General features: G+C 40.7%; 1 protein-coding gene across 2 annotated transcripts in view; it reads right to left on the bottom strand.

Moving 5' to 3' along the window:
* The window catches only part of LOC106588624 (KH domain-containing, RNA-binding, signal transduction-associated protein 3), a 146,184-nt gene that overhangs the window by 16,910 nt on the left and 101,418 nt on the right, over positions 1-27,856 (bottom strand). For both annotated transcript variants that reach the window (XM_014177796.3, XM_014177797.3), the window contains exons 5-7: positions 26,982-27,124; positions 26,136-26,322; positions 1,233-1,315 (exon numbers count right to left, since the gene is read on the bottom strand). In XM_014177796.3, the coding sequence (XP_014033271.2) occupies positions 1,233-1,315; positions 26,136-26,322; positions 26,982-27,124 (413 nt within the window). The remainder of the gene's footprint in view (positions 1-1,232; positions 1,316-26,135; positions 26,323-26,981; positions 27,125-27,856) is intronic.

The raw sequence follows: 27,856 nt of genomic DNA, 5'->3' as shown, positions 1-27,856 counted from the left end.
GACCCCCTGACAATAATTGAAGAGAATAAACTGTAAATATAAAATGTAATTGAGTGCAATTTGCATTTCTGTTGTTAAGGAACTAAACTCTTCAAATATAATTTCAGATCTGGTGTGTATTTCACAAATGTTCACACAGATTCCAAGCCCGTAGCCACCAAGCAGGATCCGACCCAATTTGTGAAGACCTCTAGTTCACATGCTATTACTTGGAGAACTACCATGCTAACATGCTGATGTATAGGGATGCTAATGGAGAACTAGCACGCTAATCTGATGTGTAGGTTCACATGCTGTTAATGGAGAACTAGCATTGCTGATCTGATGTGTTGGTTCACAAGCTGCTAATGGAGAACTAGCATGCTAATCTGATATGTAGGTTCACAAGCTGTTAATGGAGAACTAGCATGCTGATCTGATGTGTTGGTTCACAAGCTGCTAATGGAGAACTAGCATGCTAATCTGATGTGTAGGGATGCTAATGTAGAACTAGCATGCTAATCTGATGGGTAGGGATGCTAATGTAGAACTTGCATGCTAATCTGATGTGTAGGTTCACATGCTGTTACTGGAGAACTAGCATGCTAATCTGATGTGTAGGTTCACACGCTGCTACTGGAGAACTAGCATGCTAATCTGATGTGTAGGGATGCTAATGGAGAACTAGCATGCTAATCTGATGTGTAGGTTCACATGCTGTTAATGGAGAACTAGCATGCTAATCTGATGTGTAGGTTCACCTGCTGTTAATGGAGAACTAGCATGCTAATCTGATGTGTAGGTTCACAAGCTGCTAATGGAGAACTAGCATGCTAATCTGATGTGTAGGTTCACATGCTGTTAATGGAGAACTAGCATGCTAATCTGATGTGTAGGTTCACATGCTGTTAATGGAGAACTAGCATGCTAATCTGATGTGTAGGTTCACAAGCTGCTAATGGAGAACTAGCATGCTAACAGGTTAATCTGATGTAAAGCACTGATGCAATACACTGCCAACAACCTCTGACAAACTTAATGTATTTTTTATTTAAGAAAAATCCTTATGTCCACTTGATTTGCCCACGCACGTATCCTTTAACCCCCTATTTAACTAATAAAGAATAAGTGTGTACACCAATAATATGTACTATATCTACAGTTTTGTCTTGCTAAAACATGGGTTAGGATGATAAGAAGACCCGGAGAATACATTTAGGTACAGCCCTGAGAAACAGGAAACGGACTCTTACTTCTGTCCTTGATTGCTGTAAGTGGTGTCGTAGGAGTCATAACCCTGATCATCGTAAGCTGTCCCGTATCCATCATCATATTCCTGGAGATAGAAAGAGAGGATAAAATACATAAAGAAAATGTTTAACATCACCACAATTTCATTATTCTGCGCTCTGCTACCACCTATGAAAAGGTTTGAGGATAAATCAGAAGAGGAAGATGAAATCCCTTGTCTGCCATGGGACTGGTCAGTCAGTCCAGGTCACTTCAGTTGGTCATAACATAGTGTGTTTCTACCTATAGTTGTCTCCTTTAGAACTGTACTATTCCATCAACCATGTTGTACACCTCTGTTAATTCCTGGAAGTATGTCAAAAGCAATTCTTCAGATCCCTAAATGTGAATTGTTCCCCAACCGATCATTACCAACAGCTGGATGCAGCTGTAATCAATTAAAGATCAGCACAGACGTACAGATGTAGGATCTTAATTTAACCACACTTTTGTTGCTGAGAATCTTCCTGCATAGCAGGAAATGCAAATTTGCAGCATATTCAAGGTTTAAAAAAGCTTCTAAAGTTTGTCATTTCCACTTTAAAATGTCAGACTTGATTTGCCCTAATGAAAAATGTATCAACCCCTATACAAATTAAATAATTATAATCCACTTGATAATTCACATTTCCCGTTGCTGCAGGATTATTTTCCTGCCGTAGCAAACTGACTCAAATTAAGATCCTACATCAGTGTTATTCTGTCCTTTCAAATGTATTTAATGTGTAAATGTTTATTTTATGCATTCGTTAACTGTCATTGATCTGAAGACACCACCCCACATATAGATTTTTCTACCGTTTCAAACTACTCTGACATCGAAAATATTTACTGATCTCAAATTACATACATTATTTCTCAATTGTGAACATAGGAGAAGGATAGTGGATGTACCACTGTTCCATGTAGCTCTATCCTTGTGTGTATGTGTGTATGTGTGCGTGTGTGTATGAGTCCATTTCATCACCATCTGCTTGTGCTCCAGCAATACCACCTCTCCTCCCCCTACTCACCCCCTTCATCACTGCCCAGCCCCCTAACCCCCTGCCTAGAGGAACATCAAAGGGGCGCAGAGCACCACCCATCCTAATTTGGGATAAATGGGACTTATGCTCCACAAAGATGTCGACCCCTCGTGACACATCCCTCACTCCCCCCCCCCCCCCCCCCCCCCCAACACTCCACCACTAATTCCATCTGGGTGACTTGCATGCATGAACTGTGAGAATTACAGCGAGAGAGAGTGTGTGAGAGAGAGAAACAACATACTCATCATCATCTCCATTCTCCATGTTATTATGAAGGCCGCTAATGCGTGATTAGAAACATGCTTCTGCCAAATGACACTATTTGAATCCACTCTTTTATCTTTAATCCCGAGGAAGCTAACTTACTAACTAATTGTGTACGATGATGGAAAATAAAGTTAATCAAAGTTGGGCTGGTGCTGTGGCTGTGTGAATCTGTATCCATCCCAAATGGCACCCTATTCCTTCCTAAGCAGTGCACTATATGGGGTATAGGGTGCCAATTGGGAGGTATGCTCTGTTACAAATAGAGTTCCCTGGCCTCTGGCTTCCTAATCACCACAGTACCAACATCATTATTACCATGTTAGATCACTGGTGTGTCATGGTGGTTTGTTGGTGGATGATGTATTATGGACTGTCAATATACAATGTTTGAATGTAGCATCAATAGGCTATTTATCCTATAAATAGGATACATAGCGATATAATATATAATATGATTCAAATTTGAAATTTCATTCCAAAATGCTTTATATACATTTTTTGAAATATTGGAATTTAGCTTTTATTGTTTAAAGAAATTATTGGTGTGTTTTTTCTCTATGTAATCATGGCATGGGGTTGTTCAATGACTGTACATGTACTGCACAGTGCCTTCGGAAAATACTCAGACCACTTCTCTTTTTTCACATTTTGTTATGTTACAGCCTTATTCTAAAATTGATTAAATTCCTTTTTTTCCTCATCAGGTTTTTACATAAGTATTCATGAGACTCGAAATTGATCTCAGGTGCATCCTGTTTCCATTGATCATCCTTGAGATATTTCTACAACTTGATTGGAGTGCACCTGTGGTAAATTCAATTGATGGGACATGATTTAGAAAGGCACACACCTGTCTATATAAGGTTGACAGTGCATGTCACAGCAAAAACCAAGCCATGAGGACAAAGGAATTGTGCGTAGAGCTCAAAGACATCAGAACCTACAGGGAAGCATGGTGGTGGCAGCATCATGCTGTGGGGATGTTTTTTAGTGGCAGGGACTGGGAGACTAGTCAGGATCAAGGAAAAGATTAACGGAGCATAGTAAAGAGAGATCCTTGATGAAAGCCTGCTCCAGAGCACTCAGGACCTCAGACTGGGGGCGAAGATTCAACAGGACAACGGCCCTAAGCACACAGACAACGCAGGAGTGGCTTTGGAACATGTCTCTGAATGTCCTAGAGTGGCCCAGCCAGAGGCCGGACTTGAACCCAATCGAACATCTCTGGAGAGACCTGAAAATAGCTGTGCAGCAACATTCTCCATCCAACCCGACAGAGCGTTAGAGGATCTGCAGAGAACAATGGAAGAAACTCCCAAAATACAGGTGTGCCAAGCTTGTAGCATCATACCCAAGAAGACCCGATGCAGTAATCGCTGCCAAAAGTGCTTCAACAATGTACTGAGTTAAGATAGCCCCCTTATTTTCAATTTACGCCAAAATTACATATCCAAATCTAACTGCCTGTAGCTCAGGCCCTGATGCAAGGATATGCATATTCTTCTAACCATTTGAAAGGAAACACTTTGAAGTTTGTGGAAATGTGAACTGAATGTAGGAGAATATAACACAATAGATCTGGTAGAAGGATTCCGATGGTGTCCACAAGATGGAAGCAGTGTATGTGCAAAGTTTCAGATGGATAACTTGAAGTGTGAGCGAGCTACAGGACATTTAGTGTGAAGTCACCCAGGTACATTTGGGCAAATCGTGAAAGAGACATTTACATTCATATGACATTTTTCTGCAAGAATATCGTCAAATCTGTATACTTTGACTTTGATTTAGCTTTTCCAGTATTAATAGCCATATTTATAAGTTCAACATTTGCAAAACAACCAGTTTTCATAACTTCATAACTCTGAATATTCTTATAATTGTTGTCCAAAAGGAAAAGGCATGCTGTCGCAAAAGGTTAGCGCCTACATTTTGCGACAGACACAGGATTTCCAGATACTCCCGTAAAGCCCAGCTCATTGGCTATCTAGCTAGCTTTGTTTGACCCCGATTAGTGCTTACTTGACAAAGATACAGTCGTTCAAGTGAAGACCGCCCGCGTCATCGGCATGCCATGAAGGCCACATATGGTGTCCTATAGGATATACTACACCCCTAATGATATAGTGAAGTCTTGTTACATTCTAGGATCTCTGAGGAATACATACGAACATGATTTAACTCATTGAAACAACGTTTAGGGTGAGATTTTCACAGATTCCATTCTTTGCAAATTGAATGAGTGAAAATACAAAAATCAATTGTGCATGCTATATGGACCTTTTTAGGATATGAAAAAGGATTTTATCTAAAAACACTACACTTCATGTTATCTCTGGGACCTTTTGGATGATAAATCAGAGCAAGATTTCAGAATGTAAGTACACATTTCACCTTCAAACCTATCGAGGTGAAAAAAGTGTTTTGTTGTTAGGAGCTCTCCTCAAACAATAGCATGGCATTTTTTCGCAGTAATAGCTACTATAAATTGGACAGTGCTGTTATATTAACAAGAATTTAAGCTTTCAGCCGATATAAGACACATGTACCGACATTTCTTGTTTCTCTAAAATCTGCAATTTTGACATAAGGTGCTGCATGATTTACAACTGTCCTGTTGATGGGACGCCGATCCCTAAGAAGTTTTAAGGGTCTGAATACGTATGTAAATGTAATGTTTCAGTAAAATTTTTAAATCGTTTTTTTAGATACATTTTAGAATAAGGCTGTAACATAAAAAAATGTGGAAAAGGTCCAGGGGTCTGAATACATTTCTGAATGCACTGTAATTTCCCAATTTATTTGGAATCAATATAGCTCAGTATTTGAATTATTATTTTATACAGTCATTATTGCTCATCTTCATCAAGGGTGTGTCGTGTCGTTGCCTATCATTAAATGTGAAGACTGTATCCTATCAAATCAATTATCTACGTGTAATTTAATTACGCGATTAAACTAATCATATAACAGTAACTAAATAGGAAGTTGGGGTACCACGGGAATATGTTGTTTATAGAGTTTCAATTCCCGAATATACAGTTGAGGTCAGAAGTTTACATACACTTAGGTTGGAGTCATTAAAACTAGTATTTCAACCACTCCACAAATGTCTTCTTAACAAACTATAGTTTTGGCAAGTTTGTTAGGACATCTACTTTCTGCATGACACAAGTCATTTTTCCAACAATTGTTTACAGACAGATTATTTCACTTATAATTAACTGTATCACAATTCCAGTGGGTCAAAGGTTTGCATACACTAAGTTGACTGTGCCTTTAAACAGCTTGGAAAATTCCAGAAAAGGATGTCATGGCTTTAGAAGCTTCTGATAGGCTAATTGATATCATTTGAGTCAATTGGAGATGTGCCTGTGGATGTATTTCAAGGCCTACCTTCAAACTCAGTGCCTCTTTGCTTGACATCATGGGAAAATCAAAATAAATCAGCCAAGACCTCAGAAAAGAATGGTAGACCTCCACAAGTCTGGTTCATCCTTGGGAGCAATTTCCAAACGCCTGAAGGTATCACATTCATCTGTACAAACGATAGTACGCAAGTATAAACAACATGGGACCACGCAGCCGTCATACCGCTCAGGAAGGAGACGCATTCTGTCTCCTAGAGATTAATGTACTTTGGTGCGAAAAGTGCAAATCAATCCCAGAACAACAGCAAAGGACCTTGCGAAGATGCTGGAGGAAACAGGTACAAAATAATCTATATCCACAGTAAAACGAGTCCTATATCGACATAACCTGAAAGGCTGCTCAGCAAGGAAGAAGCCTCTGCTCCAAAACCGCCATAAAAAAGCCAGACTATGGTTTGCAACTGCACATGGGGACAAAGATTGTACTTTTTGGAGAAATGTCCTCTGGTCTGACAAAACAAAAATATCACTGTTTGGCCCTAATGACCATCATTATGTTTGGAGGAAAAAGGGGGACGCTTGCAAGCCGAAGAACACCATCCCAACCGTGAAGCACGGGGGTGGCAGCATCATGTTGTGGGGGTGCTTTCGTGAAAGAGGGACTAGTGTACTTCACAAAATAGATGGCGTCACGGGGAAGGAAAATTATGTGGATATATTAAGTTATATAAAGTTATATTAAGTTAAAGCTTGGTCAAAAATGGGTCTTCCAAATGGACAATGACCCCAAGCATACTTCCAAAGTTGTGGCAAAATGGCTTAAGGACAACAAAGTCAAGGTATTGGAGTGGCCATCACAAAGCCCTGACCTCAATACCATAGAAAATTTGTGGGCAGAACTGAAAAAGTGTGTGCGAGCAAGGAGGCCTACAAACCTGACTCAGTTACACCAGCTCTGTTAGGAGGAATGGAACAAAATTCACCCAACTTATTGTGGGAAGCTTGTGGAAGGCTACCCTTTCCTTTTACCCAAGTTAAACAATTTAAAGGCAATGCTACCAAATAATAATTGAGTGTATGTAAACTTCTGACCCACTGGGAATGTGATGAAAGAAATAAAAGCTGAAATAATTCATTCTCTCAACTATTATTCTGACATTTCACATTCTTAAAATAAAGTGGTGATCCTAACTGACTTAAGACAGGGAATTTTTACTAAGATTAAATGTCAGGAATTGTGAAAAACTGAGTTTAAATGTATTTGTCTAAAGTGTATGTAAACTTACGACTTCAACTGCAACTCTTCAGATATTTTCATATCTAAGCGAGTACAGTCTTTTTATTAATGTATTATTATTACCTCATCAGTCTCATTACTGAACGTCACAAACCCTTGGATATCTGCACGAACCCTAGCCCAAATCATGAATCAGCGATATACAAAATTGCTTAATTATTTATTTACTAACTATCTAATCAAATCACAGAATGACATAACACACACACAATTGGTTCATACATTGGGTATTACATGATACAAAGAAAAAGTCCATAGTTGAGAAAACCGACAGCTTGGTTTACAAAGGAAAGGGGGTGGGGACCGCTCAAGAGCTGGAAACTCACAGCTGATAAATACACTCATAGAAAATGCTAATACTTTACATGAACGACCGCTCATTCGAAAATAAATTGCAATTGATATATTTATGAGTGTATGTCTTGATGTCTCTCTCTGTGGTCGCCGGTCCATCTGCTGGAGAGAGTCGACAGAAAGGTCTCTGGTTGCGTTCCCCTGAAGCCAGTCTGTTGTAGTGGTTATAATTGATACTTCAGAGTACCATTTGGAAATCTTCTTAGATCGGCTGCATTACCAGACTAAACTATTTAATCTGCTGCAGTCTGAATAATTGTTCCTTAGTTTGTAGATTCCTTAGCCATTCCAACGTGGGGACTTCGTCCCGCCGTTCTCTGAATTTTGTAGTTTAAACCACACACCAGCGTCACCCGGCATGTTTTGGTCTGATGTAAATTTTGTAGGAAGTGGGTTTTATATCCTGTGGAAGAAGGGGCGATTCCATGATGCCTGATGTAATGGCTGGCCTCACGGGGGCGTGGCCACTGACTAGTTAAAACTTTACATCGTAACGATTTATTAAATCTCGTTTAGAAGGCCAACATCACATTCCATCTTCTCACAAATAGTTTCATATTCAATCATACATTTTATACAACATTTAGATGTAAACCCCATAGTTGAGAAGTGGACTCAACCAAAGACACAGTATATACGGTTCTACTGTCTTTCCTAATGTCACACAATAAAACCAACTCGACAGGATTGTTCTTTAAATACCCAAGGACAATTCCCACATTCTCAAAAAAAGAAATATTATTTAATTCTCAAATTTGGGGGATTAGAAGTTTTGGCAAGAGAAGCTCTTTGTTCTCCCAGAGGTTTATTTCCCTCCATATTCCATGGCAACAAAGAGTTTCTACCAGGAATGTATTACCGTTGTAAAACCTGAGGTGGGAGAGAGAGTGGGAGAGGGGTTGGAGCCACAATATACACCGAAAAGGGCCACGTCGTGACAGGTGTCAGTTATTACTGACCCCAGTGCCTTCAGAAAGTATTCATAAACCTTGGCTTATTCCACATTTTGTTGTGTTACAGCTTTAAAATAGATGCCGTTTTTCTCTCACTAATCTACACACAATAACTCATAATGACAAAGTGAAAACATGTTTGCAAATATCTGAAAATGAAATACAGAAATATCCAGTGGCAATGTTAGCATGTAAACCTTGGTGGGGCAAAAACAATCTAAATGTGGGATGCATTGCAGCAAAGCCACTACACAACACTAAACAATACATGAATTGCACTGTACCACTGCTACACCTGGCTATTAGCGGAGCCTTGTCTGTCAGCGAAACACTTCATTCAGCCTCATTTACTGCCTTTGAAAAAACATAGCTGATATGGCTGAATTGCTTAAACAAATGTGGTTTCTAGTGACAATTGAGATGTACAAACTATGGAATAAGGGGACGACAAGCAGACAAGAGGCAACCCGTAATTTCGATTAAGACATTAATGAGCGAGCTAGGACGGATGTAGTCAATATAACTATTTGTTCAGCACTTTGGAACATAGGCCGTTCTTACAGTGTTCTCCCTGTACACCAAGTGAGAACCATATAATAACCAAAGGGGGCATATAAGCAGACCATGTAAGCTCTTACAATATTCGATGTTTACATTTGTCCAAAACAGGTTATAGGCTACATGTGCACCACCAAGTCAGAACAGTAGGCAAAATTAAGATGTGAAAATATACAATTTTATTAGGGTGAGGCACATGGGCTAACAGCTTACTACACAACATACACTTAGTATTACTTTCTTAGCTAGAGTATACATATCTCCCTGGCATATTATATCATTTATGTAGCAGCATACAATACATTTTTGGACTCGCCTTGTTGTGCTGTGCTCAGTTGAACAGGAAGGTGGCTCGGAGGTCCTTCGTGGGCAAATTCTGTCAACAAACTTTGTCATCAATGTCTGGCATTCTCTGGATTTATGGTGCTTTCAAGACAACTGGGAACTCAGAAAAAATGTTTGAATCATGATGACGTCAGTGATCTTCAGGTTGTAGATCTAGACAGAGGACCGAGTTCCCGATTTATAATTCTGAGTTCGATGAAAGTTCAAAACGTATTTTCCCAGTTGTAGCTAATTTTTCCCATGTTCCCAGTTGTCTTGAACTCACTAAAGTCAAGTATTTGCAGATCCGAATAAACAGTTGTTTTGAGCATTGCACAAATCATGCTTCATTGAAAGCATGGCCAATGCTGAATGGTTATAATGTTAAACTAGGAAAAGAGACCATTAATCTTAGACTTGGGACCACATAGCCACAGCCACTCCATTGAATAGCAGGCTAATTATTGCTTTGCAATGCTTGCAGTTAGCAGCAGATTCCTTCCAAACCACTCATTGTTAAACTTGCGATTTCCAATTTGTTGTATAATGTTCATGTCCAATGGCCCATGAGCACCGGTACATTTTATCTATAATTTCTCTTCATTATTTCTCTTCATATGACAAGGGTTAAAAAGGATTTGCCAGTACATTGTTGACTTCATTCATGATGGTGACTGCTAGCTAAGATTTTGAAAGTATGATGTTGACATGATCAGTCCAATCAAAGCTACTATAGATATAATGTGATTTGACGTGATTTTATCTGTGGCCAATGACCTTGAGCCTTCTTGGATGGGCACTTCTAATGTAACTCTGTGGCAGCACCCAAGGAGCTAGAATTGTCTAGCTCTACTCTTAGACTTGGCAGTGATGTACTGTCCCCATGAGTGACAGAACACTGAGCCAATCATGGGACAATGCTCCATATTTTCTGCTGGCTTGCCACACCACCACAAAAGGCACTGAGCTAGTCTGAAACACCTGCATTTTGGAGCTGCCTTGCCCAAGAAAACAAAAAAGAGACGACAATCTACTGGCAAATCCTTTTTAATCCGTGTCATATGAAGAGAAATAATGAAGAGAAATTATAGATAAAACGTATCGGTGCTCATCGGCCATTCGACATAAACATTACACAACAAGTTGGAAATCGCAAAATCAACAATGAGTGGTTTGGAAGGAATCAGTGACAGTGGCTAATGTTAACTGCAAGAATTGAAAAGCAATCACTAGCCTGCTATTCAGTGGAGTGACTTGTGTGGTCCCAAATCTGGGATTAAGGGCTCTTTTCCAAGTTTAAAATGATAAACATTCAACATTGGCCATGCTGTCAATGAAGCATGATTTGTGCCACGTTTAAAACAACTGTTAACTCAGGAACTGCAAAAACTTGCCTTCAGTGAGTTCAAGGCAACTGGGAAGTTGGGAATAAATATGCTCCGACTGGGAAAATACATTTTCAATGGTCATCCAACTTGGAATTGTAAATCCAGAGAATGACAGAATTTAATGACAAAATTGGTCCATGAAGGACCGCCGCGCCACCTTCCTGTTCAAGTCAGCACAGCACAATAAGGTGAGTCCGAAAATGTATTGTATGCTGCTGCATAAATGATGAAATATGCCAGTGAGATGTGTGTACTGTAGCTAAGAAAGTAATAATAAGTGTATGTTGTGTATTAAGATGTTAGTAGCCCTTGTGCCTCACCCTACTAAGTTGGTCTATTTTCACCTCATAATTCCGCCTACTGTTCTGACTTGGTGGTGTGCATGTAGCCTATAACCTGTTTTAGAGGAATCTAATCTTCAAATATTGTAAGAGCTTTCATTGTCTGCTTATACTTATTTCCCTCATTAAAATGCAAATCAATTTATAACATTTTTGACATGCGTTTTTCTGGATTTTTTGTTGTTGTTATTCTGTCTCTCACTGTTCAAATAAACCTACCATTAAAATTATAGACTGATAATTTCTTTGTCAGTGGGCAAACATACAAAATCAGCAGGGGATCAAATACTTTTTTCCCTCACTGTATGTCCTCATCATTTATGCGGTTGTGACTTGGTGTACAGGGAGAACACTGTAAGTGAATTCTGTTACGGTACATTTCAAAAGTGCTAAACAAATAGTTATACTGACTGCGTCCGTCCTAACTCGCTCATTAATGTCTTAATCGAAATTACAGATTGCCTCTTATCTGCTTGTCGTCCCCTTATGCCATTGTTTGTACATCTTAAATGTCATTAGAAACCACATTTATTTAAGCAAGTCAGCCATATCAGCAATGTTTTTTTAAAAGGCAGTAAATGTTGCTGAATGAACTGTTTCGCTGCCAGACAAGGCTCCACTGATAGCCAGGTGTAGCAGTGGTAAGATTTTGGGACTGCTGTTGGGACAGCTTTAGGTAGGCCATTTGTGGGCACCGTTTGTCACCGTTATAGAGCAATTAATGTATCTTTTAGTGTTGTGTAGTGTCGTGCGTTATGTGCAGTAGCCTATATCATATAGCCTATGTATTGGATAACGGCACAATCATTTGGGATTTTTGGGGCTTGGGCTCATTAAATGTTGATAATGTAGGGCTCATAAAATGTATTTAATATATGGCTCATCAGGCTCAGGTAGCTTCAGGTTGGAATGTTCATGCTGATCAAAGCTCTAATCAAATCCAGTGATTTATTCTCGGGATGGAACATTTGTAAAATACCGGGAAAATATTCAAAACCCAGTACAGAGATGAGGTAGTCATTCAAAAATTATGCTAAATTCTATTATTGCAAAAATATCATGTTAAACACTATTACTGAGTCCATGCAACTTATGTGACTTGTTAAGCAAAATGTTACTCTGAACTTATTTAGGCTTGCCATAACAAAGGGGTTGAATACTTATTGACTCAAGACATTTTAGCTTTTTATTTTTTTATAATTTGTAAAAATGTCAAAGAACATAATTCCATTTTGACATAACAGGTATTGTGTGTAGGCCAGAGACAAAAAAAAACTGAATTTATTCCATTTTAAAAACAGGCTGTAACACAATAAAATGTGGAAATGTGAAAAAAAAGTCAAGGGGTGTGAATACTTTGACAGCATCCATCAGTCTATTAATATTAAAATATAGAAAATCTCAGCAAAATGGTAAAAAGTAAAACCATGTAGCTGATCAAGTATGCATACAGTAGCTAGCCTCACTTATCAAATAAATTAGTCTCCGTTGAGTATGAAAAGTGAGAAGGAGATGATCGGAGAGAGAACACAGTTTTTGTTCAAGCGGAAGAGACAGTCAGCCCAGAAATAAAAATCATTTTCAAGTCCATAAATAATGAAACAGTGGAAAATCTTCACAGCAACTGGATTCACTATTCCAGTTCAAGAATCTCTACAAATCTGATTTTTTTTAAATCTGAAATACGTGCCTGCATGATGAGCGCATGATACATGATACAACGACACGGAAAGGTTATTGTCCATATCTTCTTTTGATTAGTCAGTTGTAACAACATTGAGAAAACAAATACTGTGCAACATGCTTAATGAATAGCATTTACAGTATATTCACATAATGAATAACATTTTGGAACCATCTCTTTCTCTGTCAGACACAGTAATAAGGTCATTGCTGAGGAATTCTCATGCTCTACTCTGTTGCGTAGATCCATTTTTAAATATGTCCTCTCAGCATTACATTACTAATCTTAATATGTCCTGACCCCATGTAGCTGATCAGAACATGGTTTTGGTTATAATGTAATCTGATTACGAGTGAAATGAGAAAAATATGGATCTATAGAACAGAAGGCCGTAAGACAAAACCAAGCACTTGTTTTTCCATAACATGTAGCATGTCTCAGAGAAATATGCAACGACAAAAAAAGTTGGCTCTGCAAGTGAGGTGCTGGGGGTCAAGCAGACAAGTCTGGAGGTCATTTTTGACAAGAGAGCCCTCACAAAGGTGCACAAGGTACTGATGCACCCCAGACATCCTCTTTACCAGGAGTTTGAGCTCTACCTCTAAGTATAGCGTTATAGGGCACCAGGGCACAAAAGGAGTAGAACCAGGCAATCCTTTGTCCCAGTGGCTTCTGAATGAAACCCAACCACCAGTAGGATAAGCATGCTGGTACAGTTAACACTGTAGTTGACTGAGTGTACTGATGTGTATAGTGTATATAGCGTACAGATTAATCATTGACCTCTCAGGAACTGCACCTTTTCTACCCGCATTTATTGTCAGTACGTCTATGCTGATTATGCCTTTTTATATACTAAGTGTACAAAACAATAATAACACCTGCTCTTTCCATGACATAGACTGACCAGGTGAATCCAAATTAAAGCTATGATCCCTTATTGATTTCAAACAGTGCAGATGAAGGGAGGAGACAGGTTAAAGAAGGATGTTTAAGTCTTGAGACAATTGAGACCTGGATTGTGTGTGTGCCACTCAGAGGGTGAATGGGCAAGACAAAAGATTTAAGTGCCTTTGAACGGGGTTTGGTAGTACAGGTGCCTGGCGCACCAGTTTGTGTCAAGAACTGCAACACTGCTGTGTTTTTCACAATCGCTTTCGACACCTTGTACAGTCCATGCCCCGACTATTTGAGGCTGTTCTGAGGGCAAAAAGGTTGGGTTCAACTCAATATTAGGAAGGTGTTCTTAATATTTTGCACACTCAGTGTATTCAGTGCATTTGGAAAGTATTCAGACCCCTTGACTTTTTGCACATTTGTTACGTTACAGCCTTATTCTAAAATGGATTAAATTGTTTTGTCCCCCTCATCAATCTAGACACAATTCTCCATAATGACAAAGCAAAACAGGTTTTTAGAATTTTGGCAAATGTATAAAAAAAGAACAAAATGATATATCATATTTACATAAGTATTCAGACCCTTTACTCAATACTTTGTTGAAGCTCATTGGACAACGATTACAGCCTTGAGTCTTCTTGGGTATGACGCTACAAGCCTGGTCGCTCTGGATAAGAGCGTCCGCTAAATGACGTAAATGTAAATGTAAATGTATTTGGGGAGTTTCTGCCATTCTTCTCTGCAGATCCCCTCAAGCTCTGCCAGGTTGGCTGGGGAACTATTTTCAGGTCTCTCCAGAGATGTTTGATTATGTTCAAGTCCGGGCTCTGGCTGGGCCACTCAAGGACATTCAGAGACTTGTCCCAAAGCCACTCCTGCTGTGTGCTTGGCGTCGTTGTCCTGTTGGAAGGTGAACCTTCACCCCAGTCATGAAGTCTTGAGCATTCTGGAGCAGGTTTTCATCAAGGATCTCTCTGTACTTTGCTCCGTTCATCTTTCCCTCGAACCTGACTAGTCTCCCAGTCCGTGCCGCTGAAAAACACCACCAGGCTCCACCGTAGGGATGGTGCCAGGTTTCCTCCAGATGTGACACTTGGCATTTAGGTCAAAGAGCTCAATCTTGGTTTCATCAGACTAGAGAATCTTATTTCTCATGGTCTGAGAGTCCTTTAGGTGGGCTGTCATGTGCCTTTTACTGAGGAGTGGCTTCCGTCTGGCCACTTTATCATAAAGGCCTGATTTGTGGAGTGCTACAGAGACGGTTGTCCTTCTGGAAGGTTCTCCCATCTTCACAGAGGAACTCTGGAGCTCTCTCAGAGTGACCATCGGGTTCTTGGTCACCTCCCTGACCAAGGCCCTTCTCCCCCGATTGCTCAGTTTGGTCGGGCGGCCAGCTCTAGGAAGAGTCTTGGTGGTTCCAAACTTCTTCCATTTAAGAATGATGGAGGCCACTGTGTTCTTGGGGACCTTCAATGCTGCAAAAAGATGTTGGTACCCTTCCCCAAATCTGTGCCTCGACGCAATCCTGTCTTAGAACTCTACAGACAATTCCTTCGACCTCATGGCTTGGTTTTTGCTCTGACATGCAACTGTGGGACCTTATATAGACTGGTGTCTGCCTTTCTAAATCACATGCAATCAATTGAGTTTACCAAAGGTGGACTCCAATGAATTTGTAAAAAAACATCTCAAGGAAGATTAATGGAAACAGGATGCACCTGAGCTCAATTTCGAGTCTCATAGGAAAGGTATTTCTGTTTTTTATTTGTAATAAAGTTGCAAACATAAAAATAAAAAATAATTTTTTTTTAAAAAAATACGTTTTTGCTTTGTCATTATGGGGTATTATCTGTAGATTTTTTTTTATCCGTTTGAGAATAAGGCTGTAATTTAACAAAATGTTGGGTCTGATGGAAGGGGTCTGAATACTTTCCGAATGCACTGAATATACTGTACTGCAACCAAGATTTCCCCACAGGGATGACAAAGGCATTATCTTATCTTTAACATAACCATGGATGACAGACACGTTAGTAATACAAGCCCTTAGCGAGAAGGCTACATTCATGGTTGACAATCTATTTGAAGGCTGCTGTCCCTTACCATGTAATGGAGCTTTAATTCCTCTCTCTCAGTCCCAACTCTATCAGGGTGCTGTCCTTCCTCATCTCAGTGTTGTTACTCTGTGGTGTTCAGTGCCACTTTAAATCCACATTAGAGCCTAACAATGCCATGTTCTTGTCGTTTAACTTACCAGTTCCAGTGAGTTAGGGGAGAACTGAACCCAGAACATGCCTGTTTTACTAAGCATGCTTGCAGGTTAGCAACAACTTTTATTATGTTTGCTGGACTTTGGCAAATTTGAACGGCTTTTCAGTCAGAAACTTGATTGTGATAGGTAATGCTAGTCACATACCTTTGTTTCACCTCTTGCAAAGCACTGATAGCACAGCTCAGTAACTAGCAGTCTGAATGAAATGTGCTTGAGCGAGAAATGAGGGCTTACACACAAACAGCACTAATACAAGATGGCTACATTTCCAAGTTCAAACAGGATTAACATGTCAGAAAGGGATGGATGGAGCAGAGAGAGGGGAGCAGGCAGAAGAGAAAGGGAGCAGAAGAGAAAGGGAGCAGGAGAGAGAGAGAGAGAGAGAGAGAGAGAGAGAGAGAGAGAGAGAGAGAGAGAGAGAGAGAGAGAGAGAGAGAGAGCGCACAGAAACAGCTCCTAAGTGAGTCTTTCATTTGTATGCCAGAGGAGGGCTGAGATGCATGTTGTTAAAAGATAAGGGTTGCCCTCATAGGCCATAGAGACTAACAGAGGCTCTGGAACTGCATGTTCCAACAACAGTATCACAGACGCTTCACTGTGCTCTCCAATACACCCGCTGGATCAGAGGAACAGATAGGGAGGGATGCTGCTGAAATATAGAGGGGAGGTTTGGAGTCTCACACTGCCATAGCATCTGCATCAGAGTTAGACATTATACACCCATTATGTTCATCGTCATTTCAAGTGGGATTTATGCCGCTTTTAACCTACACTGAGTGTACAAAATACTAGGAACACATTTCTAATATTGAGTTGCACCCCCTTTTCCCCTTTTTCCCTCAGAACAGCCTTAATTCGTCAAGGCAAGGTGTCAAAAGAGTTCCACAGGGTTGCTGGCCCATGTTGACTCCAATGCTTCCCACAGTTGTGTCAAGTTGTCTGAATGTCCTTTAGATGGTGGACTATTCTTGATTCACACAGAAAACTGTTGAGCATGAAAAACCCAGCAGTGTTGCAGTTCTTGACATACTCAAACCATTGCGCATAGCACCTACTACCATACCCCGTTCAAAGGCACTTAAATCTTTTGTCTTGCCCATTCACCCTTTGAATGACACACATACACAACCCATGTCTCAATTTGGGCTCCCGAGTGGCACAGCAGTCTAAGGCACTGCATCTCAGTGGTAGAGGTGTCACTACAGATACCCTGGTTTCGAATCCAGGGTGAATCACAACCGACCATGATTGGGAGTCCCATAGGGCGGCGCACAATTGGACCAGCGTCGTCCAGGTTTGGCTGGTGTAGGCCGTCATTGTGAATAAGAATTTGTTCTTAACTGACTTGCCTAGTTAAATAAAAAATGTAAATAAATGAAAAATAAAATAATTGTCTCAAGGCTTAAAAACCCTTCTGTCTCCTCCCCTTCATCTACACTGATTGAAGTGGATTTAACAAATGACATCAATAAGGGATCATAGCTTTCACCTGGATTCACCTGGTCGGTCTATGTCATAGAAAGATGTTTTGTACACTCATTGTATTTTTTAAAACAAATAAAGTACATGCCATGGTTAAGCTATACAGTACAGATGTAGGATCTTAAATTGATCACCCTGTTGCAGGAAATGTAAAACCAGTAGTGTATATGAGGTTTAAAAATACTAATTCCCCATTTCCAAATGTCAAACTCGATTTTCCCTTACGAAAAATGTTTCAACCCCAACAAAAAGGTTAATTAATTATAATCAACATAATAATTAACATTTTCCTGCTGTAGCGAACTGGCTCAAATTAATATCCTACATCTGTATGAACAACTTTTTCTCATGATCATTATGTCACAGCCATCTGTTTTATAACAGAAATGTCTACTTTTGAAACCTGTTTTTGGTGTGCTATGTAAGGAAAGCGTGCATGCTCTGCCCACGACATTATGTTATGAAAATCACTGTCACCAATCCAGAGAATAAAGCCAATATAATGCAAAGCGATAAACCATTTCATAGAACAATATAATGTTTGTATTGTATGTAACCTGTACTTATACACATTATACTGTATTCAGGAGCATTACACTCTTGTCAGCTACAATATAACACTTGTCTTCTCTTTACACTGTCAGCATGAAGGGTGTAGCCTAGCTTCAAACACATGCACACGCACACACACACCATGGCTCCTAACATACAGCATAGAGGAGAATAGTCTGGGGGAATTATCATAAACAAAACTAACCCACTTGTATTGCGCAACACACACACACACACACACACACACACACACACACACACACACACACACACACACACACACACACACACACACACACACACACACACACACACACACACACACACCACACACACTGCTCTGCCCCTCACCACCCAAAGGGATCATGCTGTTCGTTTATCTTATTCTACCAGATGTGGTTTTTAGCCATTCTGTTGGTTGTACAGCGCCTTCAGAAGGTATTCACTTTTTACACATTTTGTTGTGCTTCAAAGTGGGATTAAAATATATTTAATTGTCATTTTTTTGTCAATGATCTACACAAAGTGGAAGAATTATTATTTTTTGTTTTTTTTTAACAATGGAAAATAAAACACGAGTATATCTTGATTACATAAGTAATCAACCCCCTGAGTCAATACATGTATAGCTGTGAGTCTTTCTGGGTGAGTCTCTAAGAGCTTTGCACACCTTGGTTGTACAATATTTGCCCATTATTCTTTAAAAAATTCTTCAAGCTTTGTCAAGTTGGTTGTTGATCATTGCGAGACAGTCATTTCAAGTCTTGACATAGATTTTCAAGCCGATTTAAGTTAAAACTGTGACTACGCCACTTAGGAACATTCAATGTTGTTTTGGTAAGCAACTCCAGTGTATATTTGGCCTTGTGTTTTAGGTTATTGTCCTGCTGAAAGGTGAACTTGTCTCCCAGTGTCTGTTGGAAAGCAGACTGAACCAAGTTTTCCTTTAGGATTTGTATCCTAAAAAAAACTCCCTAGTCCTTGCCGACGACAAGCATACCCATAACATTACGCAGGCCCCACCATGCTTGAAAATAAGAAGACTTGGACTCAATGATGTGTTGTGTTGGATTGGCCCCAAATATAACACTTTGTATTCAGGACAAAAAGTTAATTTATTTGTAAACTTTGGCAGTATTACTTTAGTGCCATATTGCAAACAGGATGCATGTTTCACTCTGTAATTTAGGTTAATATTGTGGAGTAACTACAATGTTGTTGGTCCATCCCAAGTTTTCTTTTATTACAGACATTAAACTCTGTAACTGTTCAGTCACCATTGGCCTCATGGTGAAATCCCTGAGCAGTTTCCTTCCTCTCCGGTAACTGAGTTAGGAAGGACGCCTGTATCTTTGTAGTGACTGGGTGTATTGTGGAACAGGTCGAGAGCTTCAAGTTCCTTAGTGTCCACATCACTAAGGAACTGTCATGGTCCACACACATCAACACAGTTGTGAATAGGGCACGACAACACCTCTTCCCCCTCAGGAGGCTGAAAAGATTCAGCATTGGTCCTCAGATCCTCAAAAAGTTCTACAGCTGCACCATTCAGAGCATCTTGACTGGTTACATCCCCGCTTGGTATGACAACTGTTTGGCATCCGACCACAAGGCGCTACAGAGAGTCGTGCATATGGCCCAGTATCAGGCTGTAACACAATACAATTTGGAAATGTGGAAAAAGTCAAGGGGTATGAATACTTTCTGAAGGCACTGTAAGTGTTTGTCTGCTTAACATGACACACTACTTAAGTCCCAAAAAGCCTCTTTCACATGTATAGTGCACAATTTTAACAAGGAATGGAATGAAGACACTCTCCGCTCTCAGATGGAACTCATGTGTTTGAGTCCGAGGCATGTGATGTGACCAAGGCCTACACCACACTGCATGGACAGGAAGTGAGGACGGTATGAGATATGAGCTTGTAGAAGTATTTCCATCACCAGGCATCACCCTGGAAATTACTTCACTGTTTAACAAGAAAGCTCTCCCCTCTCTGTCTGTGACTCTCCCTACACTACACTGTGTGCTATCCCTTCAGACACCATTCACTGTCTGTCTCCTCACAAGCTACCACAAGCTACCCAAGAGTGGTAAAGCTGCCTCTACTGGTTCTAACAGCAGACCTATAAACTTGCTGCCAGCTCTTAGCAAACTGTTGGAAAAAATGTTGTTTGACCAAATACAATGCTATTTCTCTGTAAACAAATTAACAACAGACTTTCAGCATGCTTATAGAGAAGGGCACTCATCATGTACTGCACTGATACAAATTACTGATGATTGGTTGAAAGAAATTGATAATAAGAATATTGTGGGAGCTGTACTGTTAGATTTCAGTGCAGCCTTTGATATTATTGACCATAACCGGTTGTTGAAAAATCTTAAATGCTATGGCTTTTCAACCTCTGCCATATTGTGGATTCAGAGCTATCTATCTAATAGAACTCAAAGGGTTTTCTTTAATGGAAGTGTCTCTAATTTCAAACATGTAAAGTGTGGTGTACTGCAGGCCAGCTCTCTAGGCCCTATACTCTTTTATATTTTTACCAATGACCTGCACTGGCATTAAACAAAGCATGTGTGTCCAAGTATGCTGATGATTCAACCGTATACGCATCAGCAACCACAGCTAATGAAGTCACTGAAACCCTTAACAAAGAGTTGCAGTCTGTTTGGAATGGGTGGCCAGTAATAAACTGGTCCTGAACATCTCTAAAACTAAGAGCATTGCATTTGATACAAATCATTCCTTAAGTGCTAGACCTCATCTGAAATTGGTAATGAATGGTGTGGCTGTTTAACAAGTTGAGGAGACTAAATTACTTGGCGTTACCTTAGATGGTAAACTGTCATGGTCAAAACATATAGATTCAATGGTTGCAAATATGGGGAGTGGTCTAGCCGTAATAAAGAGATCTCTGCTTTTTTGACACCACACTCCAAAAAGCAAGTTCTGCAGGCTCCAGTTTTGTCTAATCTTGATTAATGTCCAGTCGTGTGGTCCAGTGCTGCAAGGAAAGACCTAGTAAAGCTGCAGCTGGCCCAGAACAGAGCGGCATGTTTTGCTCTTCATTGTAATCAGAGGGCTAATATAAATACTATGAATGCCAGTCTCTCTTGGCTAAGAGTTGAGGAGAGACTGACTGCATCACTTCTTCTTTTTGTAAGAAACATCATTGTGTTGAAAATCCCAAATTGTTTGCATAGTCAACTTACACACAGCTCTGACACACACACTTATCCCACCAGACATGCCACTAGGGGTCTTTTAAATAGTCCCCAAATCCAGAACAAATTCAAGAAAACGTACAGTATTATATAGAGCCTTATTGCATGGAACTTCCTTCCATCTCATATTGCTCAAATAAACAGCAAACCTGGTTTAAAAAAAACAGATAAAGCAACACCTCGTGGCACAACGCCTCTCCCCTTTTGACTTAGATAGTTTGTGTGCATGCATTGATACAGTTGAAGTCAGAAGTTTACATACACCTAGGTTGGAGTCATTAAAACTCGTTATTCAACCACTCCACAAAAGTCTTCTTAACAAACTACAGTTTGGCAAGTCGGTTAGGACATCTACTTTCTGCATGACACAAGTCATTTTTTTCAACAAATGTTTACAGATAGATTATTTCACTTAAAATTCACTGTACCACAATTCCAGTGGGTCAGAAGTTTACATACACTAAGTTGACTGTGCCTTTAAACAGCTTGTAAAATTCCAGAAAATGATGTCATGGCTTTAGAAGCTTCTGATAGGCTAATTGACATAATTTGAGTCAATTGGAGGTGTACCTGTGGATGTATTTCATGGCCTACTTTCAAACTCAGTGCCTCTTTGCTTGACATCATGGGAAAATCTAAAGAAATCAGTCAAGACCTCAGAAAAGAAATGGTAGACCTCCACAAGTCTGGTTCATCCTTGGGAGCAATTTCCAAACGCCTGAAGGTATCACATTCATCTGTACAAACTATAGTACGCAAGTATAAACAACATGGGACCACGCAGCCGTCATACCGCTCAGGAAGGAGACGCATTCTGTCTCCTAGAGATTAATGTACTTTGGTGCGAAAAGTGCAAATCAATCCCAGAACAACAGCAAAGGACCTTGTGAAGATGCTGGAGGAAACAGGTACAAAAGTATCTAAATCCACAGTAAAACGAGTCCTATCGACATAACCTGAAAGGCCGCTCAGCAAGGAAGAAGCCTCTGCTCCAAAACCGCAATAAAAAAGCCAGACGGTTTGCAACTGCACATGGGGACAAAGATCGTACTTTTCGGAGAAATGTCCTCTGGTCAGATGAAACAAAAATAGAACTGTTTGGCCCTAATGACCATCATTATGTTTGGAGGAAAAAGGGGGAGGCTTGCAAGCCGAAGAAAACCATGCCAACCGTGAAGCACGGGGGTGGCAGCATCATGTTCTGGGGGTGCTTTGCTGCAGGAGGGACTGGTGCACTTCACAAAATAGATGGCATCATGAGGACGGAAAATTATGTGGATATACTGAAGCAACATCTCAAGACATCAGTCAGGAAGTTAAAGCTTCGTCGCAAATGAGTCTTCCAAATGGACAATGACCCCAAACATACTTCCAAAGTTGTGGCAAAATGGCTTAAGGACAACAAAGTCAAGGTATTGGAGTGGCCATCACAAAGCTCTGACCTCAATCCCATAGAAAATTTGTGGGCAGAACTGAAAAAGTGTGTGCGAGCAAGGAGGCCTACAAATCTGACCCACTTACACCAGCTTTGTCAGGAGGAATGGGCCAAAATTCACCCAATTTATTGTGGGAAGCTTGTGGAAGGCTACCCAAAACGTTTGACCCAAGTTAAACAATTTGAAGGCAATGCTACCAAATACTAATTGAGTGTATGTAAACTTCTGACCCACTGAGAATGTGATGAAAGAAATAAAAGCTGAAATAAATCATTCTCTCTACTATTATTCTGACATTTCACATTCTTAAAATAAAGTGGTGATCCTAACTGACCTAAGACAAGGAATTTTCTACTAGGAATTGTGAAAAACTGAGTTTATATGTATTTGGCTAAGGTGTATGGAAACTTCTGACTTCAACTGTATGTAGGCTACGTGTGCCTTTTTAAAAATGTATGTAGTTCTGTCCTTGAGCTGTTCTATTATGTCATTTTTCATGTTTTGTGTGGACCCCAGGAAGAGTAGCTGCTGCTTTTGCAACAGCTAATGGGGATCGTAATCAAATACCAAAATACATTCTTTATTCACACCTTTTTCATTACCAGCCCAAATTGAAATGACAAGTAGTTCTGATTCCTAGTGAATGTTAAGAAATGGGTAACCGGCAGAATAATCACAATCCTATTAGTACTAATTCCTGGCCAATGGGCTGAAAGGCAGGTCGGTAACAGGTTCATTATGGCCTTGTGAGTGTATGTGTGTGTGTTTGTGCTTGCACGAGTGTGTTTGTGTGCGTGTTTGCGTGGCCTATGAAATATCTGGAATGAGATTTAGACGCAATTACTGTATTGTGTAATCAGACTGCTAGGCAAATAATCTCATTCATAATTTAGTTTAATACAAATTAGATTTGCCAATAATCTGATATCGCTACTTACTGTTATTATCGAATCACCGATATAAGAGAGAGGCACAGTAAAGCCACTGAATTCTGAAAGTAATTGAATTACCAAAACAAAAACATCCTAACTCCAGAATGCTCCATATAGTAGGTCAGGGTTTCCCAATAGGTGGCCCACGGACCAAATTCGGTCCACGGGTGAATTTATTTGCCCACCCGGGAGCCCAAATCGATCCAAATGAAGCATGCATTGGTAAGAAAACCGATTAAAATGTTACAAATTGCCGGTTCACTAAAGTTTTTTACTCATTTTATCTGTTTCTGCCTTATCCTGAAAAGACCTCTAATCTGTTCTGATTGAATCGATTTATCCTCTCCTTCAGCCTATCGAACTTTGTGCATGAAACCGAGTATGACATTGATCTACAAGTCAGATAATTGTGTGCACAGTGCGGGAGAAGCAGCTGCTCTCATCAATGAGAGGTAGGCCTACCCTATCCCTGTTTTAATATTCGTAGGCTACATCTGCGTGTCACCTTCAGCATTCAGATGTTTGTAAAAGGGCTATGCAATATTAAATCATCGGCTTAATTAATTGAGGGACAACCAATGTAATTTGCTGGGTCATTGTGGGCTGTAGGAAATGGTGTTTTACACAAAAAAAAACATCTCTGTGTTTCAAAATTGTCTTGCAATTCCCAAGAGGCTGAATGTATCTCATCGGAGAAAGCATTGGAGCGAGCAAAACAGTGCCCCTCTGTCTCTGTATGTGTAGCCCATCTATCTGATGCTGTCTGGTCAAAAAGAGTATAACATTGTTGCTGCCCGTACCATTGAACGCAAGGGAAGCAAGCAAGCATTTGGCCTCCCTTGATAAAAAAAGTTTCAAATAATAGCCAATCAGCGTTTAGATAAACTGAGTGAGCTCAACTATGAATGGTCCTGGCGTACCAAAAAAAAGTATCATGGGAATCCAGTTTGGGTTTGGCTTCACTCCTATCACATCACATTGAGAGCAATATATAACTAACATAAACAATTTGAATTGTTGCATCTCATTGTGTTGTTGTCCTCCAGTGGCTAGCTAGCTAGCTAAAAGTGTCCCTTTCCTAAATTAGCCATGGATGGCGCTAGGGATTTTTCATACATCTGGTTTTACTTAATTCTCCGTACTAGCCAATGATTATAACGGCAATTTTGATCCAACCATAAATTCATACATTGTACCCCTGGCCTGAGAGGATGGAAGTTCAATATGTAGCTAGATGTAGTATGCTAATGTTAACAAATTGCACCGAATTGTTTCAAACTAAAAGTATTGTTCCTGTATCGTATCGGAGCCCATGTATCTAGATATTGTCCTTGTAAGGAGACATGCATATCCCTAATAAATTGAGAGGTATATGTGATTGTATCACAACATAATCAAGGTTTGAAATGATTCTGTTTTTGTCAAATACTATATCTGTTTGGGCTTCTTGAGGTCAGTCTGTAGTCCACAAATTATTTATAACTATGTTCCGGCCCCCCGACCTTCCACTCAAGAAAAAATAGGCCCGTGGCTGAATGTAATTGGGGACACCTGCAGTAGGTGATATATTGTAACGTTAACTTCTCTAAAACATGCTGGATAAACAGAACATGGCTTCAAGTCCTTTGGCTGGAAAAAACTGGAAGAATGAGGCATCAAGTATGAGCAAGAAATGCATCTCCTCCTCAGCAGTAATTTAATAGAAAACTACAAGAAACTATTTGTTAGCATCACTCGATGGTGACAACAACAGAACAGTAGTTGTGTGTACTACCAACCCGCTACAACAATGAAGAGTAGTGGAGCTCATTCAGTCTGTAATTCACAGCGATATGGTGAAGATTTATCATCAGCCAGATGTCTGCAGTGCTCTCTCTCCCAGATCCCCAGGTGCAGGTGTGTGTCTGTCTGCGGAGCCAGTTTACCACCGTGACAATGATGTGAAGCAGATGGTCCAGCCGAGGCTCTTTACCAGTCATTCTCTACGACCTCCACCCATTTTAACTGCAGACCTCCATATAAACCTGTCAGATGTGGTTAGCTATGGACTGGCAGGGCACTTGTCCTCTCCTACCCCTCCTCTCTTCCCGTCATCCTCTCTACTAAACATGCTGGGTTGGTGCAGCGTCCCTGAGGACCTGCTGTGACAGTAAGGTGGGAGGTAGACGGAAGGAGGGAGTCCTCCTTGGCATGTGTCCAAAGGGTCTGACTCTGAAGTTAATATATTCTATCGCTGCCAGCTGTTCATATGGGCTCCCTCCAGAAACAACAGGTAAACTACCAGTAAAATCCCTTCTCAGTTTTGATAATACCAGGAGGATGTACCTGTATGCAGACACAGTGTGTGTGTGTGTGTGTGTGTGTGTGTGTGTGTGTGTGTGTGTGTGTGTGTGTGTGTGTGTGTGTGTGTGTGTGTGTGTGTGTGTGTGTGTGTGTGTGTGTGTGTGTGCCAGCGTACATGCATGAACACGTTTCCCTCTTACTGTGTAAATACTCACATATTCCCCATATGTGTCTTGTACTGCAGGTGGCGGAGGTCTGTACCCCGCGGGCGGGGGAGCCCCTCGTGTTCTTTGTGCTGGCACACCCCTCCCTCGGGCGGATGGTACCCGGCTGGGGGGTGCCCCTCTCGGTGCTGCTCCACGGGGGACGGCTGCGTGGGGAGGGGGCACACCACCTCGACTCCTACCACACAGGACAAGCAGGGAATTTTAGGTAGCGTCTCAAATAGCACTCTATATAGTGCACTGTTTTTGACCAGAGCCCTATGGCTAAAGTGGACCAATAGACTGTCAGCAAGATACCTCTGCAATTCAGAAATAATCACATTACCGGTAGTGAGTATATGGTTTATGCATCTGACTTACTGTACACAACACTGCCTCTAGTTGTTCTTTCTTCTCTCACCTACATTAGGCATGCTAAATGCTATTTACTGTCTGATTTAAAACAGATCCAATTATTATCCCTCTCAGAGCAATACAAACATCTACACACACACACACACACACACACACACACTAACACACTAACACACACCCCTTCTCTGTGACCTGATTTATCTCTTCATCTGATGTTTCCTTTTATAAACACAAATATACTTTGCATTTAGTAGAACGCTTGAGAGCCACACAACGTGCGTTCTATAAAGTATTATAATGGAGATTACTGTTTGAGTATTATTCTAAGTTATCTGGGGAGTTACATCATGAAGAGAATACAGCAGGACAGATGCATACCAACATTTATTTGAATGTCAATAGTTCTCAAAGTTGTATTGTGTATCATTTGGGTCAGATGGTGTACCCCCCCCCCCCACACACACACACGTTGGCAGTAGGTACCTGATGGGTCCTGGGGCAGGTGTCCCTCTACCCCGTGCTACAGGCAGCTTGCCCCTCACCGCTGGCACCTTGGCATCCTCCGAGCCACCATTCAGGTACGTCAGCTCCTGCAGCTGCGCCTGTCGGATCTCATCATTGTAATCCTGCACACACACACACACACACACACACACACACACACACACACACACACACACACACACACACACACACACACACACACACACACACACACACACACACACACACACACACACACCCTTTTAATTACAGCATATTAAATGGCGTCCTTTATCTCCAGGGTTACAGCCCTGTAGGAATGCCTAATTAATGTACTATACAGTGCTTCTGTGACCAAGCAATGTGTGTGTGTGTGTGTGTGTGTGGTGTGTGGTGTGTGGGCAGGCGCGCGCCTGCCTGTGTGTATGTGGGTGGGTGTGTGTGTGTGTGTGTGTGTGTGTGTGTGTGTGTGTGTGTGTGTGTGTGTGTATGTGGGTGGGTGGGTGGGTGTGCATGCGCTCATGTGTGTCATGATGCTGCTGTGACCACTGCTCCTCAGGCAGAGCAACATACTCCTGATCCCCCGTTGATAAAACCCAGGAACCCCATTTGGCTTTTTATCATCACACACAATCGTCTCTCTCTCTCTCTCTGTGTGTGTGTGTGTGTGTGTGTGTGTGTGTGTGTGTGTGTGTGTGTGTGTGTGTGTGTGTGTGTGTGTGTGTGTGTGTGTGTGCGCGCTTTATCATCACACACAGTTGTATTCACCACTCAATGGAACGTAGCAATTAATATGGAAATCAGCGTTTAATCATGCTGCCATGGAGACGATTGTCTTGTGTCTCCTCCATATCAACACATCTCCGTGTGTTTGT

The sequence above is a fragment of the Salmo salar genome, chromosome 27 (assembly GCF_965601325.2).
Source record: "Salmo salar chromosome 27, fSalSal1, whole genome shotgun sequence".
In the NCBI taxonomy this organism is placed as follows: domain Eukaryota; kingdom Metazoa; phylum Chordata; class Actinopteri; order Salmoniformes; family Salmonidae; genus Salmo; species Salmo salar.
This window is presented reverse-complemented; position numbering and strand designations above follow the sequence as displayed.